Source organism: Globicephala melas, chromosome 14, assembly GCF_963455315.2.
Source record: "Globicephala melas chromosome 14, mGloMel1.2, whole genome shotgun sequence".
NCBI lineage: Eukaryota > Metazoa > Chordata > Mammalia > Artiodactyla > Delphinidae > Globicephala > Globicephala melas.
Genome location: NC_083327.1, coordinates 58,539,225 through 58,558,459, shown reverse-complemented (window position 1 = coordinate 58,558,459; position 19,235 = coordinate 58,539,225). Strand labels below are relative to the sequence as shown.

At 36.6% G+C, this 19,235-nt stretch overlaps 1 protein-coding gene across 1 annotated transcript in view; it reads left to right on the top strand.

Annotated features, from left to right (window-relative positions):
• The window catches only part of MOXD1 (monooxygenase DBH like 1), an 82,753-nt gene that overhangs the window by 59,800 nt on the left and 3,718 nt on the right, over positions 1 to 19,235 (top strand). The window contains exons 5-10 of the mRNA XM_030853431.2: positions 1,278 to 1,457; positions 2,099 to 2,201; positions 3,670 to 3,836; positions 4,935 to 5,126; positions 6,669 to 6,728; positions 10,567 to 10,709. Coding sequence (XP_030709291.1) covers positions 1,278 to 1,457; positions 2,099 to 2,201; positions 3,670 to 3,836; positions 4,935 to 5,126; positions 6,669 to 6,728; positions 10,567 to 10,709 — 845 coding nt within the window. The remainder of the gene's footprint in view (positions 1 to 1,277; positions 1,458 to 2,098; positions 2,202 to 3,669; positions 3,837 to 4,934; positions 5,127 to 6,668; positions 6,729 to 10,566; positions 10,710 to 19,235) is intronic.

The following is a 19,235-nucleotide window of genomic DNA, read 5'->3' as shown; positions in this document are numbered from 1 at the left end:
TGCCCGTTCAGATCTCTACTCACTGCCTACTGCTTCTCTCTTTGGCTGCTGAGATTTTCATATATATATATATATAAACATATATATATATAAAGAAAACTAGAAAATCAAAATGGAGAGACTTAGGAGAAAATAGCTGAAAACACTTCACCTTTATGACTGTCTAAAGCAAGGATTTTAAAATGAATTTTTTGCATTTGAGTAGTTAGGGCTAAAAGCACAAACGTGGACGAGCTCTAAGACAGCTAAACTCTTGGAAATTTAGGAACACACCAGGCCTTCTTTGGCAGATGAACAGAAGGTTCAAAGATCCCTGTAACTAATGGCAACACCTATAGCCCAGCTAAGCTAAGTACAGGGCTCGTCCACTTCCTCTGGATATAAGGCTCTTTGGGTTGTTAGAATGTGCTTTTAGCTCATTCTGGGTTCCTGGACAATGTTCTGAAGGGACTTACAGAAGGGACAATGGAAGCAGCATAGTCACCTAAATCACGCTTTCAGGACCAACTTTACCACTCATTCTATTTTCACCAGTTTTCTTCTTCTAATTTCAGCAGTGTCACAGGAGTGCATCGCTACAGTGACTTTTTCTCTCCTAAGTTCTAATGGTAACATTCTTGTTAGAATTTGATTTTAATCACTAAAATAAAAATATCCTTTACTGAGCCCTCCTTTGTGCCTAGCACTATGGTCTGTACCATATAGATAGATGATAGATGATAGAAAGATAGATAGATAGGTGATACATGATCTATTACTGCCAGTAGGGTTGGGTAAAGATAACATTTTGAGGTGGTAGAGAGGGAGACTGAAGGCGTTTATGCCTGTGTGATTTTTTTTTTTCCTATGTGAAAAAGAGAGAGACAGAGACAGAGAGATGGAGAGAGAGACAGAGAGAGACAGAGAGTGCCAGGGCAAAGTAAAACCTGGAAGAGAGCAAGCAAGTTTTGAAACAGCTGCTATGCAGAATGTTAAGGGAAACAACAGTGAGTTAAAAAAGCAAACAACAGATTAGTGAAGTCCTAGGATTCTCGGAGGAGTAAATGGTTATCGCATCTTTGCTGTTGCCATTGTCTTTGCCACTGCCATCACTGTCAGCACCATCATCATCATCACTGTCATCGTCTCCAGAACAAATTATGCTTCAGCCACATAACCATTACGTAGATGAGAAAACTATTCCTTTGAAAAACTAATAATCATTTATGCTCATTTCATGCTTATCGTAGGGTGTTGCAGGGTGTTTTTATTCACTGCATTCACCTGTGCTTGCTTAGGTTAAGCCCGTGATACAGAGAGGCCACGAGAGTCTGGTCCATCACATCCTGCTCTATCAGTGCAGCAGCAACTTCAGCGACAGCGTCCTGGACCACGGCCACGAGTGCTACCACCCTAACATGCCCGATGCCTTCCTCACGTGCGAGACTGTCATTTTTGCGTGGGCCATTGGTGGAGAGGTGGGCCAATGATTACTGAGATGTAACGAAGTTAATTGATCATTTTTCCCCCTACGAGTCTAACACTTACATGTAAAACTCTATATACATTTTTTTTAATGTATTTATTTATTTTTGGCTGCGTTGGGTCTTCATTGCTGTGCGTGGGCTTTCTCTGGTTGCTGCGAGCAGGGGGCTACTCTTCATTGCGGTGCACAGGCTTTCTCATTGCGGTGGCTTCTCTTGTCGTGGAGCATGGGCTCTAGGTGCCCGGGCTTCATTAGTTGTGGCACGTGGGCTCAGTAGTTGTGGCTCACGGGCTCTAGAGCACAGGCTTAGTAGTTGTGGTGCACGGGCTTAGTTGCTCCGTGGCATGTGGGATCTTCCCGGACCAGGGCTCGAACCCGTGTCCACTGCATTAGCAGGTGGATTCTTAACTACTGCGCCACCAGGGAGGCCCTATATAGTATTTTTGATATGAGGGTGGTTTATTTTTCTTTCCATAGGAAGTAATTCTTTCCTTAAGCCATTTTATTTGATCAACTATAGATTAATGGAGTTGAAAAACGTTGAAATATCGTTGAGAATGGCTGGCTTTTGGGTGGAACAGAGCTCTGAGGGACTTTCACAGGACAGTATGTCACGGAATTTTGCTTGTTTAGGGTTTTTCCTATCCACCTCATGTTGGATTATCCCTCGGTACTCCGTTAGACCCTCATTATGTGCTCCTGGAAGTCCATTACGACAATCCAACATATAAGGAAGGTGAGTGTATTTTTTATACATTTTACCTATGATTTTAAAAGTTTTGTAACTTTTTATTTTAACAGAGTTAAACAGACTTAAAATAAAATAGCATCCAGTGGTAGAAAGAATTAACCTATACATTTGTCATCCAATTAGGATACTTTTATTAGAATGAAAAAGGGCACTATTAGTAGTTACACTGGGACAACAGTCATTAACCAGCGATGAACCAGGCAAATGGGCGCATGTGATCACTAATTTTAAAAAGCAATTTGCATATTACTTACCAGGAAGTAGAATAATAGACTTTTCCCTTTATGATGTAAATTAGTCCCAAATACATGGTGCTTACAAAATGTTTTCTTTCTAAAAGCATATATAAAAAACTATCATTCATCACACTAGAAAATATTAAGCATTTTGTTGTGTGATAGGCAAACCATAAATATACTCAAAAATATTTATGCAGTGACACTGTGTAATATGATGTTGAAATGAAGAGAGGTAAGTATTTACACCTGAATTTACTATGTAATATTCCAAAGCCAAAAAATTGAAGGATTTAATATGAAATTATCAACAGAAGAAACTTAAAGTTATTATTTTACACTGATTCGTGCAATTTTTCAGCAAATACTGAGCACCAATGATGTGCTGGGTCTGTGTTTAACAACATAATGTCCCCACCCTCATGGACATTATAGTGTAGGGGAAAAGAGAAACAATAAAATAATCACAACAATTAATACAAAATTATATATATGTTAATTGATCAAAGGTCAGTTCGGTAGTCACAGGTAGGTAAGTCACCACTGCAGAGAAGAAGCAATTAATTTTATAGTGGAACGGATTTATGAAGTGTTGGGGCTCATACTGTCCATCCTTATGATAACTTATGTCACAGAAAGAGATGTGTCTTATTCATCTTTCCTCCCCACTGTGCCTGTTGTTGTGCTGTTCACATGATAGATTCTTAATAACTGTTTGTTGATCGAATGAGTGATGAATTATTAAAAGACTGGTAATAAACTATAAAGAAAGTTAACCATTAATACTTTTCTCCATCACCAGATGGTTTCTAGACCAAGGGGTTTTCACCTCTATGTAAATGGTACTGAACTTCACCTCAAAACAATGTAAAATGAAACTCCTGTTGAGTTATTCTATATTCTAATGAATGACTTTAGAATTTTCGTTCTGTCTTCATATTAGGTAATTGTGGAATATATCAGCTAGTCAACACAAATTTGTCTCCTATGGTATGCTGTGTAAGTCAAGAATGGTTGCAGACCATATGGCGACTCGTCTTTTAATACCTCTTTGTGAAGCTGAATGTTGCCATCCATTAATCTTTGCTTGTACTCCTTTCCCTTGTGAGATTATTAAGAAAAGCCAATGAACCCATTTCAACTGAATCTGGAAAACTTTTTCTTTTTTAAGAACTTAAACTCACTTTTAATTATTCTTGTTTAAACGCTCGTTCCAGGCTTATTAGATAATTCTGGATTGAGGTTATTTCACACGACAGATATAAGGAAATACGACGCTGGGGTGATTGAGGCTGGCCTCTGGGTAAGCCTCTTCCACACAATCCCTCCAGGCCTGCCTGATTTCCGGTCTGAGGGTCACTGCACCCTGGAATGCCTGGAAGAGGTATGCTATGTCTGAGTCTATGAGCTGCTGTTTCCAGATTAATCTATGCTCTTAGAAACTATGTTTGGAAAATTCCAAGTTAGTTTATTATTAATCTTTTTCTTGTCATCATGCTGTAAAACAATTATTTACAATTTTAGCAAGACCTTTATTGCTTTTTTAAATCTTGAAGACTACAGGTGTAGAATTCTAAAGACAGGAATAATTTTCAGGGTGTTTTCCTTCCTTTCCCCTCCTTTGATTGTTTCATAGTGGATACTTCACTTCCTCTTTTACAATTTTGACCTTTGTCTGTGTAGTCCCCTTTTCCTTTCTCAACTTTATCTTTTATCCATATTTGTTTTCTCCATGATTCATTTTCATTTTTTTCTCATTTTCTCTGATTTGTAGTTGCCTTCCCTTCTTTAACCAAAGAGCCAGAATAACTAATATAAAAATACATATTGGATAAGAGAAAACCATATATAAGTATTTCATAATGGCTGCTTCCATTTATAGTTCTTTTTCCTTGAATTAAAGTATTTCGACATGGTTAGTATTCCTTATGAATTATAGGATATTGTGGTTGTAGACAGTGTGGCAGACTGGTGGAGTGGAAAGATTGTTTTCTTCTGAGTTATTTAAGCCATTTAGACCATGAATTAAATTGCCATGACATCAACCACTAGCTGTAGGACCATGAGCATTTCATTTAATTTCACTCTCCCAGTTCAGTTTTCTTATCTGGAAAAGTGGGAATAGATTCTCCTTTTAAGAGTTTCAATGTGCAAGCTACCAACATACTGGAATCTTTCTGCCAGGAGCTTTGACTGCTTTCTTACCTACTAAAAGAAGAAAGAAGAAAGATAATATTTAGAAGTGGTCCAGTTGGTCCTCAGCAAGCATTAGTTCCTTTTCTTTTCTCCCAGCCAGTATTGCTTCACAAAGATATCACTGCTAGGTATAAGTCAGGAAAAATCCAAATTCAAAATGTCTGGCAGCTCATGCATTCACTCAAATTGTGTAAGCGTTTCTTCTCAGTTGTCTCTACAAGTCTGTTTTAAGGTGAACTGTCTGAGCTTATTTGGGCTAATCAGGCCTCCCCTGTGTCCCCTGTAGGCTTTGGAAGTTGAAAAGCCAAGTGGCATCCACGTGTTTGCTGTTCTGCTCCACGCTCACCTGGCAGGCAGAGGCATCAGGCTGCGTCATTTTCGCAAAGGGGAGGAAATGAGATTACTCGCTTATGATGATGATTTTGACTTCAATTTCCAGGAGTTTCAGTACCTAAAGGAAGAACGAACAATCTTACCAGTATGATTGTTTTGTTCTTTTTCACTGAATGTCATCAAAGTCCTGAGACGTAGGTCTGCTGAGAATTAGCCAGGTTTCTACTGGTGAAATGACTCGCTCATCCATATCTTCAAAGCCACCCACGTGGCTGTCGCACAAGCCACATGGAATGTGTTTGCTCTGTTTTCCCAAACTGAAACTCATTTTTCTTACTATTCCCAGGGGCAACTCAAGTTGTTGATTTACAAAGAAAATAAAAACTTGGGTTTTGTGCGTAAGCATCTTTTTTTTTTTTTTTACTTGACTCCCCAGTTAACAATCCTTTGGCTTGCAGTTCAGGTAACGGTAAGATCAGAAGTTTGCTTTCACCATAAGATAGTTTTTGGAAGTTTCATTTCAGTAAAAATGAATATAAGGTAATTCTTTCATTTGACAAAGATATTTGGACATAGCTAATTATTCTATTGTGTGTAATCCAGCTTGCAACAGTACTTGGGGTTCTAGTGGAAGGACACAGAAGAGGATTTTATGTTTTATAATAATGAAGAATTTAAAAAATTTTATGATGCTTCATTTTGTCAAATTTTTTGTTTAATGGCCATCAAGCTCAATAGTTATATAAATTCCTACCCTTATTCTCTTCTTAAAAGTCAGATACTTATACTAGTTATGAAGTGAGAGTAATAGCAATATCTTTTCTACATGCAGAAATTCCCTGATACACCCTGAGAGTAGGAAGATGAAATTTGAGAAACAGTGATCTCAAGATTCTTAAGGACTACCCTCCATTTTATGGTGTTGTCTTGTCTTGGGACTCTCCACCCAGTTTTATTGGGTTATCTCAGAACTCCTTGTGACACATAAGTGATGTGCCATAAGTAGGGTATAAATATGTTGAGCTACTGATCTCTGGGCTCTCTGAATATCTAGGCAGGGAGGACAAATCTGGGGGCCATTACCCAGAGCTCACTCCCTCTGATGAATAGCCTGTCCACTCACCTGACTGGGGAGCCATAAAAAATTATTTTCATTATGTGCAGAACTGTTCAAAAGGTTGGAAAGTACAGGAAAAATAAATTACTAGTAATTTGCCTCATAAATCTGTTTTAAGAAAATGAATACCTAAGGACCTTTAAAGAAAATAATGTAAATGAGGAGATAATCACAATAACTAGTATCTGTGGCTTTTATGAAGTGTTTTATCCGCACTAAGAGCTACATGTGTGCTCTGTCATGTAATCTCCCAACAGCTGTGCAAGATAAGTGCTATTTTTATCATTATTTTTTAGATGAACAAATTGTGCCCAGTTGAGTCATTTCCTTACCTAGGTCATGCAGCTAGAACATGGTGGAGTCTGGCTTGAACAAAGAGAGCCTTATTTGTTTCTTTGTTTGCTTATTATACGAGCAAACCTAGAATTTAATAGATCAAAGGTCTTCTTATGAATCAAAGTACTTAATGCATGCATTCATATAGCAAATTAAACTGTTGGTCTACAAATGTATTAGATAAATAGAACAACATGAAACTCCAATCTGAAAGCTTCTACTTTTATGTTTTAGGGAGATAATCTAATTACTGAGTGTCGCTACAACACAAAAGATAGAGCCCGGATGACTTGGGTAAGAAGAATTTTATTATTATTAAAATTTATTTGTGGAGGAGGAGGAATAAACTTTGATCTTAGAAGAGAAATAAGTGAAAAGCATTCACATTTGGAAGCAAAATTCCTGAACGTCTTGAACATGAATCATCATAAAAGTAAAATCAGAGCTGTTTTAGCATTTTATCAGATTAACTAATGATATTTTGGTAATATTTGCAGTATAATTTAGTGACCCCTTCAGGAAAAGCTATCCTTAGTCTTTCAGTTTTTCCTCATCAAATATTATTATAAAGACCTGTGGTCACTAATGACCATGCGCGTGAGTCTGGACTTAGATGAATCGAGACTTCAAAAGGAAGAATAAATTCCATGACCTTAGCGCTTCTGACCCAAAGAGAAATCTGGTCCCAACAGATTTACTGGGGAGTTCTGCCACACATTCAAGAAATAAATCACTCATGCCTTCCTCGGTCTCTTCCAGGGAGCACAAAAAAAGGGGGAACATCTTCTACCAACTCATTTTAGGAAGTTAGCATAAGCTTAATACTGAAACTTGATATGGGCAACACGAGAAAGGTCCACAACATGCACCAGAGGGAAGTAACTTTGACAAAGTATCGACAAACCAAATCCAGCATTATATAAAACTGTAACGTTAGGACTGATTTGGGCTTAACTAAGGAATGTAAAATTCGTTCAAATTAGAAAATACACTAATGCCATTATACATTAAGAGATCGAAGGAAAAAGACTTATGATCACTTCAATAGGGGCAGAAAAAGCATTCATAAAATTTGTCAGTCATGGGGGGAATAAAGGACATTTAGCAAACTAGGAATAGGAGAGAATTACCTTAACCAGATAAACATTAGCTGTGAAAAATCTATAGCAAATATCAAACTAAGTGAAATGCTAGAAGTAATTCTTTAAAGTCAGGAAGAAGACAAGGATGTTTATTATCACTGGTTTTATTCAATATCGTAGTAGAAAAGAAAAAAATGAGATATAAAGATCAGAAAGGAAGAAGCGAAGAAATAAAACATTATTTACAGATATTGTAATTTTCCACATCAAAACCTCCCCCAAACTGATAAATCTAAAGTTAATTGTATTTTAGTGTACGATAAATTATCTCAAGAAAATTCAATTTAAGGCTATAAATCCTATAGAAATAAAATAACATTAGATGTGTTTGATCTCTATGGAGAAAATTATTAGTCATTATGTAAGACATTAAAGATCACCTAAAGAAATTAAGAGATACTGTGTTCATGGATAGAAAAGCTCAGTGAAACAAAGAATCTTTCTTTTTCTTTTTCTTTTTTTTTCTTTTTAAATTGGTTTATAAATTTGATATAATTCCAGTAAAGAAAGATCAGAGAGATTTTATGATTTGGGGTTTTGGTGTCTAACTAAGAAATCTTCACCTAGCCAAAGGTTTTCTCCTATTTTTTTAAAAAAAATTTCTAAAAATGTTACAGTTTTAGCTTTTACACGGAGCAAGTTGATTGTAAAATCTACATAAAAGAGCAAAGCGTTAAGAATTGGCAAGACACTACTAAAAAGAACAAGATGGGGAGCAAGCTACTAGATTTGATGACTTATTTTAAAGCTATGGTGATTAATAGTGTGGTTTGGGTCCAGAGTTGGAAGAGTGGAACGGAATAGGGATCCTGGAAACAGACCTACAAACCCCCTGTATGGAAACTTGGTTTAAGATCGAAATGGCATTCAGATAAGTGGCAAAGGATGGACTTTTTCATTAAAGAATTACTGGCACAGTTGGGTATCCAGATGACAAAAATAAAATTACATCTTTATCTCCCACAATGCACAAAAAAATAATTTCTAGGTAGATTAAACATTAAAATGTGAAAAACAAAATATTAAAACCACTAGGAGAAATATATATAAATATAACTTTAGTACTTTGGGGTAAGAACTTATTAAACAGAACATAAAAAGTGCAAACTATAAATTAGAAGATTGATGAACTTGATTACCTTAACACTTTTGGTTACCCAAAAAACACTATTAAGTGAAAAGATAAGTTCTAAACTGAAAAAAAAAAATTGCAATACACAAAGCATTAATATCCAGCATATAAAATAAATTCTATAAATCCATAACATAAGACAAACATACAATAGAAAAAAAGCAGAAGTGTGTCCCTCACTGGACATTGCCATCGGTGTCAAGGAATGACCCACTTAAAGTTATACTCTCTTCAGTGGGGCAGCCAGCAGCCAATGACTGGTTGATGTGAGAATACAAAAGCCCAATTCCCTTCCTACAATTTGGTATAACTCTGAATAGCCAACCCAGCTCAGGAACAAATTAAATATATTTACTGAGGTGTCAGCTGCACTGAGGAGATCAGCTTCTCCTTTTGCCCAATCCTGCATCAAGTGCAAAGCATTCTGTTTTGCAGTTTGTAAAATCATTGCATATTAACCACTACATTAATGTATAACTGTGAACAACACTACTATGTTTTTCACCTTCACTTTTGAAAGATAGATGATTTGCTGGATACAGAATTTTTGATTAATTTCTTTTTCCCTGGAGCACTTGAAAATGTGATTCCAATATCGTTTTATTACTTCCATCATTTATGATGAAATGTCAGTTGTTCACTGTATTACTGTTCCCTTATATGCAATGTATCGTTTTTCTTTGCCGCTTTCAAGATTTTCTCTTTGTCTTTGGCTTTTAGCAATATGACTATGATGTGTCTAGGTATGGCTGTCTTCATAATTATCTTTGGCATTTATTGAGCTTCTTGGGTCTGTAAGTTAATGTTTTTCACTAAATTTGGGAGGATTTCCACCATTTTTTTCAAATATTTTTTTCTATTCTTTTTTTCTCTTCCCTCTCATTCTGGAATTCAAATTACATACATGGAACATATAATATTATCTTACAGATCTCTGAGGTGTTTTCACTTTCTTTAGTCTTTTTTCCTCTGTTCTTTGGTTTGGGAAATTGCTATTGATTGATCTTCAAGTTCACGGCTTCCTTCCTCTGCCATGTCAAGTTGCTCTTGAGCTCATCCTGTGAATTTTTAACTTAGTTATAGTACTTTCAACTCTAGAATTTCTATTCGGTTCTTTTTTCTAATGTTTTCCTTTGTCTGATGTCATTCCTTATTTGTTCACTCATTTTTCACATATTTACCTTTAATTATTTGAACATCTTTCTTTAGCTCTTTAAATATATTTATGTCTGTTTTTAAGTCTTTGCTGAATCCAGCATCCATGTCCTCTCACAATTTATTTCTACTAACTTTTTGTCCTGAATACAGATCATAGTTTCCTGTTTCTTTTCATGTTTAATAACTTTTGGTTGAGAATTGGACATTGTTGTAGCAACTCCAGATGCTGTTCTTCTTTTTTAATTAGTACCTAATTTACTACTTAGATTCAAACTGTGAACTGTGCCTCCCCTGTGGTATGCAGCTGCTGATGTTTATACACATGACAGCAAGATTATGGAAAACTCAGTGCAATCAGGCAAAGATTCCATCACACTGACCGATCGGTATCTTGTTACTGAACATCCTCTGAAATGTTCACTGTGGTGAGAAGTTTACATCACATACTCTGAACTTTGAGGACATTATTAAGTTATTTAAGAAAGGCAGCTTTTAAAGAGATGGAAATAACTTTATTAATTTTTAACTGTGCCACTATCTTTTGAAAAACCAAATTGGCCTTTAAGTGATGATTTTTCAGCTTTAAGGTTTATGACGTTTCAATACGGGAAGAAACTGCATAACATTTGCAGCTTGTGTTCTATAAGTGTCAGAGTTGGTGGAACATATACGTTTCTAAATAAAGTATCTCCATTTTCAGGGAGGATTAAGCACCCGGAATGAAATGTGTCTCTCATACCTTCTTTATTACCCACGAATTAACCTGACTCGATGTGCGAGTATCCCAGACATTATGGAGCAACTTCAGTTCATTGGTGTTAAGGAGATCTACAGGCCAGTCACGTAAGTAGTAAACGGATTTCATGGTAGGGGTAAGGATGGGCTTTATTTTCATAGTAGATTCATCACCATGGTATGGGATTCCTTAATGTGCTGTTCTATTTGATTATTTTCAATTGGGGAGTCCAAGGGACCTTCTTGCTTGTTATGTCCAGGGTCCTTGAGACTACTCTTAGGTTCAGTAGTTTTCTAGGAAGACCTAAAGGATTCAGCTTATAGTTGTACTCATGACTAATATTTATTACAGTGAAAGAATATAAAGAAAAATGAACAAAAGGAAAAGGCACATGAGGTAAAGTCCACAGGAAACCAAATGCAAGCTTCCAAGAGACCTCTCCTAGTGGAGTCACACAGAGTGTGCTTAATTCCACCCACGTCAAATTATGACAACATATATGAAGTGTTGTCAACTGGAGAAGCTCATCAGAGACTCAGTGCTGAGAGTTTCTATTGGGGGCTGGTCACATAGGTGCCCTCTGCTTAGCAAATAGCAAAATTCCAGACTCCCAGAAGGAAAGCAAGTGTTCAACATAAACAGCATCATTCATACAGACAGTCTAGGTACAGTAAGTTACTCTTATCATTTGGAGAAAGTTTTATGTCCTATAGGAAATTGTTTGCTATTTAAGTTCCCTGATGCCAGCCAAAGGTCAGCCTTCCAAGCAGGTGTTCCTAAGGATGGCAGTCTCACGCCTTCTGTGTTAACTCTTTGTGCACAACTGCATATAATAGAAATGACTTAGGATAAAATTATAAACAAGAGAAATATTATTCCTGCTCCCTTGAGATTATGTGCAAGAGTCGGGAAGAGGTAATAAGCAAATAAACAACATAATATAAAATTTCAGATATTAAAAGATGTTACGAAAATAATCAAGACAGTGAAGGAAGTGTATAGTTGTTCTCAGTAGGGTGGTGAGAGCTTCTCTTGGGAGGTGTCTTAGTCCATTTGGACTCATTACTGCCATAGACAGGGTAGCTTATAAACAACAGAAAATGTATCTGTCACTGTTCCAGAGGCTGAGAAGTCCAAGATCAAGATTCTGGCAGATTCAGCATCTGGTGAGGACCCACTTCCTCACAGACAGCCATCTTCTCACAGTGACCTCATGTGGCAGAGGGTCAAGGGAGCTTTCTCAAGCTGCTTCTATAAGGGCACTAATCCCATTTATGAGGACGGAGTCTCCCAAAGGCCCCACCTCCTAATAATGTCACCCTGGACATTAAGATTTCAACATGTGAATTTCGGAGGGTGGCGGAACACAGATATTCAGACCATAGCAGGAGGTGATGTTTGAACAGAGACCTCAGCGATCAGGAGCCAGTCAAAGAAAGATATGCAAGTATACTCTTCAGGGAGAAAAGCCAGTATAATGGATGTTGGGTATGAGGTTAGCATGTTCAAAGAACAGCAAGAAGGTGAGTTTGGCTGAAGCAGAGTGAAATCTGGCAGAGAGTAGGTGACGAGGTCTAAGAGCAAGTGGGACCATATAGTGTAGAACTTTTCAGGCAACATAAGGACTTTGGGTTTTAAGTTTGAAGAGAAGCTATTATAGGGTATAGGGTATTATGAATGTTAATTTAGCTACTGCATTGAGAAGGGACTCTAGGAGGGCAAGATTGGAAAGAATCATATCTACCTGGAGATATGATTGTCCAGTTGAGAGGTGAGGGTGCCTTGGACCAGGATGGTGCCAATAGTGTTTATGAGAAATGGTTCCAATCAGGTTAGCTTTTGAAGGTAGCACTCTCTGGACTTGTCGATTGATTGCATCTCTGGGAGATGGTGAGGGAAAGAGAAGAGTAAAGGGAAAGTAAGGATATGTGAATGGTGCAGGGAAACATGTTTGAAGAAGAAATGGAGAACTATTATTAATTAATTATTATTATTGATATTAAGGTTGATGTAGAATAAAAGGGTTTTATCCATTCTTAGTAGTGCCGCAAAGAATTAGGGCGGCTGGTAGAAATTTTGAAGTGTAGATTTTATTTTAATATAAGGAAGTATTTTCTAATGATTAGGATTTTTCAAAATGAAAAGGACTGATGTAATTAGGCAAAAGATACACATAGAGTTTTGAGGGGGTGTGTTTAAGGAGAGCTTAAATAAACTCTTAATGAGGATGTGGTAAAATGCAGATCTGAAGGAGAATATAATTATGGTCTCCTTTTTTTTTTTTTTTTTTGCGGTACGCGGGCCTCTCACTGCTGTGGTCTCTCCCGTTGCGGAGCACAGGCTCCGGACGCGCAGGCTCAGCGGCCATGGCTCAGGGGCCCAGCCGCTCCGCAGCATGTGGGAACTTCCCAGACCGGGGCACGAACCCGTGTCCCCTGCATCGGCAGGCGGGCTCTCAACCACTGCGCCACCAGGGAAGCCCTGGTCTCCTTTTTGTTCCAAAACTTTATAGGGATTATAAATTAGGAACTAAAAACACTTTTATTTTTAAATTAAACCTGCTAGTCATAGATATGTTCTACTGAGTTCTTATCCAGACAACCCAATGACCACTAGACAATAAGTCTGTATCTACTAAAATACAAATAACAAAATGCTGGTGTAAATTAGGTTGTAGGTTATGAAGTATTTTCACATACATGAGTTCATTTAATGTATTTTCACACAATTCCAATAGGTAGAGCAGTATTTGCAATCCCAGTTTAGAGGAGGAAATGGAAGCTATGAGATTAAAAATCTGTTCAACCTCATAGAGTACATACTAAATGGGGGAGCTGGGGTTTGTATTGTGGTTGCTGATATATGTGCCTTTTTGTTCACAATCAATAACTACATTGCAAATAAGTAAATAAAATATCAATAAAAATCAAAACAGCACATAAAACATCATTCTAAAAACAATAGGATGTAGTCTTGTCTTTAAAATATTGAGATTATATTGTTTCTTACTAAGACTTAAGTAGTTTTTTTTTCCCTTTAGAATATTTTTAACGTATTGACTAGAAACTTCTCCTAATCAAGAGAATGTTGGAGTGAATGTTGGATGAACATTCAAAACTGTGTATTTACAAGATGAGTGAAATGTGTTCTGTGGTCCAGTTATTTTCTCTTGTGTCCAACTTGTGCGAAGTCTCTGAAACACTCAGCTCCTGTGTCCCAACGAGCTCTGTCAGTGTCCGCACGTTTGGTCTCCTTCAGGAAATATTGAAGTTGGGGTTTTCATCACTTCTCAAGACAGGGAGGGTTGCTTCAAAGAACAAGGCCAGTTTTGAGATGTTATTGCCCACATAAAACCATTTAACTACATGGTTAAATATAGTTATTCTTCAAAAATATGAGTGAAAAAGAGCCTCTGTTATAAAATACATGTTTGGACTTTAAATCAGACTTTCAAGTCTAGTTCGTCATCACACTGACATAAATATCATTAAAGGCCAAACCAACAAGGTTCTGGTGAAAAGATCAGAAAGAGAGAAATGGTTTGAGTGCTTTTTTTCTGTTTTGCTTATAAGAATATCGCTAATTTGGTTTTAGGACACAATACTAAACAGGGATATTATATAACATATAACCTAGAATCTCCTATTTTTGCTTTTAATATAAGGACTATTTAGGTGTCCAGTTTTTTTTTAAACATTCTGTAGCAATTCTAGGATTAAAGGATGCATTGGTGGAAAGATAGAGACAAGTACATCCTGTCTCAGGAATTGTCTGTTTTGGGGGATGCAGTTTTTCTCTGCCTCCTACAGATCTGGCAAGACTTAAGGAAAAACAAAAAACTCCCAAAGATCAGATAACAGAGTAGACAATGAGCTCAGATAAATTTGTATTCTCTGCTGCACCATACATCACCACTGTCTGTGTGGTTCCAGTGAGATTTATGTGATGGAAAGTTCCTGCCTTATTTGTTCTATTTCTTAAAAAAAAAAAATCAAGAGAGGTGTTTGTATTTTTCTTTGCAGGAAAAAAATTACTTTATGTTGATAAGGTGTAAAAGTCACACAGGCTTTATTATAGAGTTTAGGTAATGCGGAAAAAGGTTTTAAAAAAGAGGACGGGGCTTCCCTGGTGGCGCAGTGGTTGAGAATCCACCTGCCAGGGCAGGGGACAGGGGTTCGAGCCCTGGTCCGGGAAGATCCCACATGCTGTGGAGCAACTAAGCCCATGCACCACAACTACTGAGCCAGCACTCTAGAGCCCGCGAGCCACAACTAGTGAGCCCACATGCCACAACTACTGAAGCCCACGCACCTAGAGCCCATGCTCCACAGCAACAGAAGCCACCGCAGTGAGAAACCCGCACACCTCAACGAAGAGTAGCCCTCGCTCACCGCAACTAGAGAAAGCCCACGCACAGCAAAGACCCAACGCAGCCAAAAATAAATAAATTGAAAAAAAAAAAGAGGATGAAAGCAATCACCCCAAATTCTGTTAGAAATAAGCAACACTAACATTAATGGAATGTCATTACAGACATTTTTCTATGTAGGTATTGATATGAAGATGAATAGAGTAGCATTAGAAAGATTATAATTTGTGCACTGCTTTAAACAAAAATATTAAAATTTAATTTTGTTTCAATTTATCAGAAGAAAAAGAAACTAAATCAAAATTGAATAACTGTTGAACAAATAAACATTGCTATTGTTTTTAACTACAAGAGATAATATTGTATAAAGGAGCTCTCAAATGTTGAGAAAATAGATCATAAAAGATATTAACACATTTTTTTAAAAAACATGTTTCAGTTTTAGATCATAAAGATGAGGACATTCACATTTTCTCCCAACCTCCCTTTTGTACCTCCAAATATGTATTATTTATATTAGAATTTTTGTATTCTCAAGATTTTAAATTTTCACATTTAATTCTAAAACATAATTTCCACAATATTTAATGCAACTTTTATAGATTCAGTGATAATCCCTAATCTTTATATGATGTCTGCATTTCTGAGTTCTTTAATTTGATTCCTCAGGGTTTTGTCCTCAAGTTGCTTAATCAAGAAGGGCTTCCATGTGCCCTGAGTTCCTTTATATTTGAAAATTTCTGCATTTATATTTGGGCAGCATATAATATTTTGGGGTCTTAGGGTTTTTTCCCCCTTTGGAGATGTCTTTGGATGAATGGGCTCATTCTTCCTCTACCTGGAGAATTCATAAGTTAAATTGAACATACTTCAGTGTTGAGCATATGAATCAAATTTTCCCGAAACACAAAGTGTTCTTTCAGTACATATATTCACTTCTTTTTTTTTCATTTCAAGGGAATTTTATCTTATATCTACAGACTTTTTTCTAATCTATTTGGGATTTTTCTCAAGCTTCTTCCCATAATTTTTCAGAAGTGCTCTTCTGCTCTCTGTTTTTTCTCACTTATTTGGTACTAATTTTTTTGTCTTAAGTTTATTTCCTTTAGTCTGCTATCCCTCTTTTCATCTCATTGTGTTGTTTTATCATCTTGTATTTGAGCTCTTGTTTAATTGAATTCATGTTCTTATTAAATAAACTTACAGCGTGAAACACTTGAGGGAATTCTCTCCAGTATAATTGATTTATATCTTCCTCTAGAGTTGATTTTTTTCTGTCTCCTTATATGAAATGTGATATAATTTCCTTTCACCCTAAGTTTGCGTGGTTGTTTGTCATTTCTTGCTTACACTGAGCCAGTTCTGTTTAAAACTTCTCTTTGCTCTGGTAAAACATAGGTGAATTTTTACTACCTTCCAAGCAAATCTGAGAGAGCTTTCTTTCTCTCCACACCACAGTTTGACGTTTGGGTGATGTGTTTTTATGTACTTCCTTTTCTGTATTTTGAGGGTAAAGCGCTGTGTGTGTAGAGGTGGGACTCTATATCACAATGCATGGGTTATTCCTTCCTCAGATTTTATTAAAAATCTATTAGAGGATGTTTACTAAGTGGTTAGGGCTGAATGCCTTTCCATAAGGGAATGTCCCAGGCCTTATATCATGCTGTCAAATCTGTTGCAGCTCTCAAGCTTTTGCTTCCATCAGGGAGATTCAGCTTTACTGGGTGCTTCCCAGCATTCACTGGCTCAGGGAGTGTCCAGAGGATTAGGAGTTGTGCCTCATTGAGTCAGATTTCCTGGTTTCCTTCTGTAGCAATTTGATTGGTAAAGTATATACTGTGTCTTTTCTGTTGGTTTGTTATGTTTTTATTTTTTTTTAAGTCAAATTGCTTGAGGTAGAACATACATACAATAAAATGCCTCTATGGTTAAATATACTGTTCTAAAGTTTTCTCAGATGTGTACCCCTGTTTAACCACATCACAAATGAGACACAGAGCATTTTCATCACCGCCAAAACTTCTCTCGCACCTCTGGAGACAATCCCCCCTCCACACAAAGCTCCAGGAAACCAGGAAACTGCTTTGTCACTATCTATTGGCTTTGATCTTTTCTAGATTTTATGAAAATGGGATAAGATGGTATATACTATTTTGTGCCTGGCTTCTTTAACCTGCAATGTTTCTGAGATTCATCTACACTGATGAATGTATACTGAGATTCATATATATACATGAATATATACGTATGTATGTAGCAGCAGTCCTTTCCTTTTTATTGCTGAGTAGTATTCTCCAGTGTGTATATACCCAAATTCATTTATCGATTCACCAGTTGAAAGACATTTGGATTCTTTCCAGTTTGTGGCTATTATGAAGAAAGTTGCTATGAACATGATTGTGTTCATCCTTGTATGGACATATGTTTTCAATTTCTGCGTTAACACCTAGTGGTGGAATCCCTGGATTGTACACTAAGTTTATGTTTACTGCATAAGACTCTCAAAATGTTCTCCAGAAGAGCGTACCTTCTTACATTCTCACCAGATTAATAAGATCTCTTACTGCTTAACAATCTTCCCAATGTATTTTGTATTTTCCAGATTTTAAATTTTATCTATTTTAATGTGTATGCAGTGGTATCTTATTGTAGTTTTATTTTCCATTTCCCCGTGACGCATGATACAGAGCCTCTTTTCACATGGTTATTAGTCATTTATATATGTTCCTTCATAATGGTTCAAGTTCTTGTCCATTTAATTGGGTTACTTTTTTAAAAATTATTGAGTTGTAAGAGTCCTTCATAATTTTAAAGAGTTCTTTATACTTTGGATATAGATCTTTGTCAGGTATACGTTTGCAAATAATTTTTCCCAGTCTGGCTTGATTTTACTTTTTCAACTGTATTTTTTGAAGTCTGTTTTATCATTTTTGGTTTGTTTTGTGCTTTTGATATCCCACGTAAGAAATTGCTGCCTGCCCAAGGTTGTGAAGATTTTCTCCTGTTTTTCTTCCTAAAAACTTTATAGTTTTAGCTTTAGGTTGATGATCCATTTTGAATAATTTTTTGTGTGTTGTATATGCTGAGGTTCATTGTATTTCACACAGATATCAAGTTGTACAAGAACCATTTGATGAAAAAAACTACCCTTTTCCTATATAATTACTCTGGAAGGTTTGCTGAAAATCATTTCACCATATACTAACAATTTCTAGACTCTGAGTTCTGTTTCATTGTGGTACATGTTTAGCTTTACTATAATACCACACTCGATTATTATTATAGTTTTATAGTAAATCTTGAAATAAGAGTGTGTAACATGTAAGTCTCCAAACTTGTCATTTTTTTCTTTTTCCAAAATTATTTTGGATAGTCTAAGTTTATTCCATATTTGTGTATTTTTAAATCAACTAGTCAGTTAAATTAAGCTTACAAAGGAAAATTACTCATCAATATTAAATCCTTCCTTTTTATCAACTATAGTGATATATAAATAATACCCTTCTATTTATATGTATATCTGGGTAGTCATTTGGACACTGCCCAGATGTGCAGAAATGTAACTGTTTTACTTTCTAGAACATTCCTAATGTTTCTAATAACTAAGTCCCAGTCCCAGTGAGAGCAGAAGAACTTGCTACTTCAGCATTACCTGTTTCTGGTTTACAGCTTAGTCTTTTAAGGAAAAATACTCAGGATAAATATTTACTTTTTCAGGATTTCTCCTCATTCTATCTTTTCCTTCTCTTTTCTCCAGTGGTAATCTGGAAGTGTGGTGTAGGACAGGCTGGAAACGTTAGGAACTTAGTTGGTGTGATGTTACAGAGTAGGAGCCTGAACAAATTTAGTAGGAAGGGAAAGGAGACAATAAAAATGAGACAAGATGCCAGGTCAGGGAGGTTGTGACGTGCTTCTCCTCACCCAGCCTGTCATGCTGGCTCCAACACAGGATTCATTGGGTCTACCCTTTCCTACATCCTTTCCCATATATTTATAGTAAGTAAATAAATGTGTTTATACCTCTTCTGTCATTTTATACTGTGAAATCTCAAACAGATACTAGTTTACTAATTTGTTTTAGCAGTAAAACTTTTTAAGATTTCATCTACGTATGTAATACACTATTCACTCTTACCAGCAAGGCTGCGGAAAATTTAGGGCACTTCGTCCACCTTAGTGCTTTAGCAGAGATTCCATTGCCACCTTGTGGTGTTTTAGGTGATTACAGGCTGATGATCTCCACAGCCCCCCGCCCCCCCCCCCC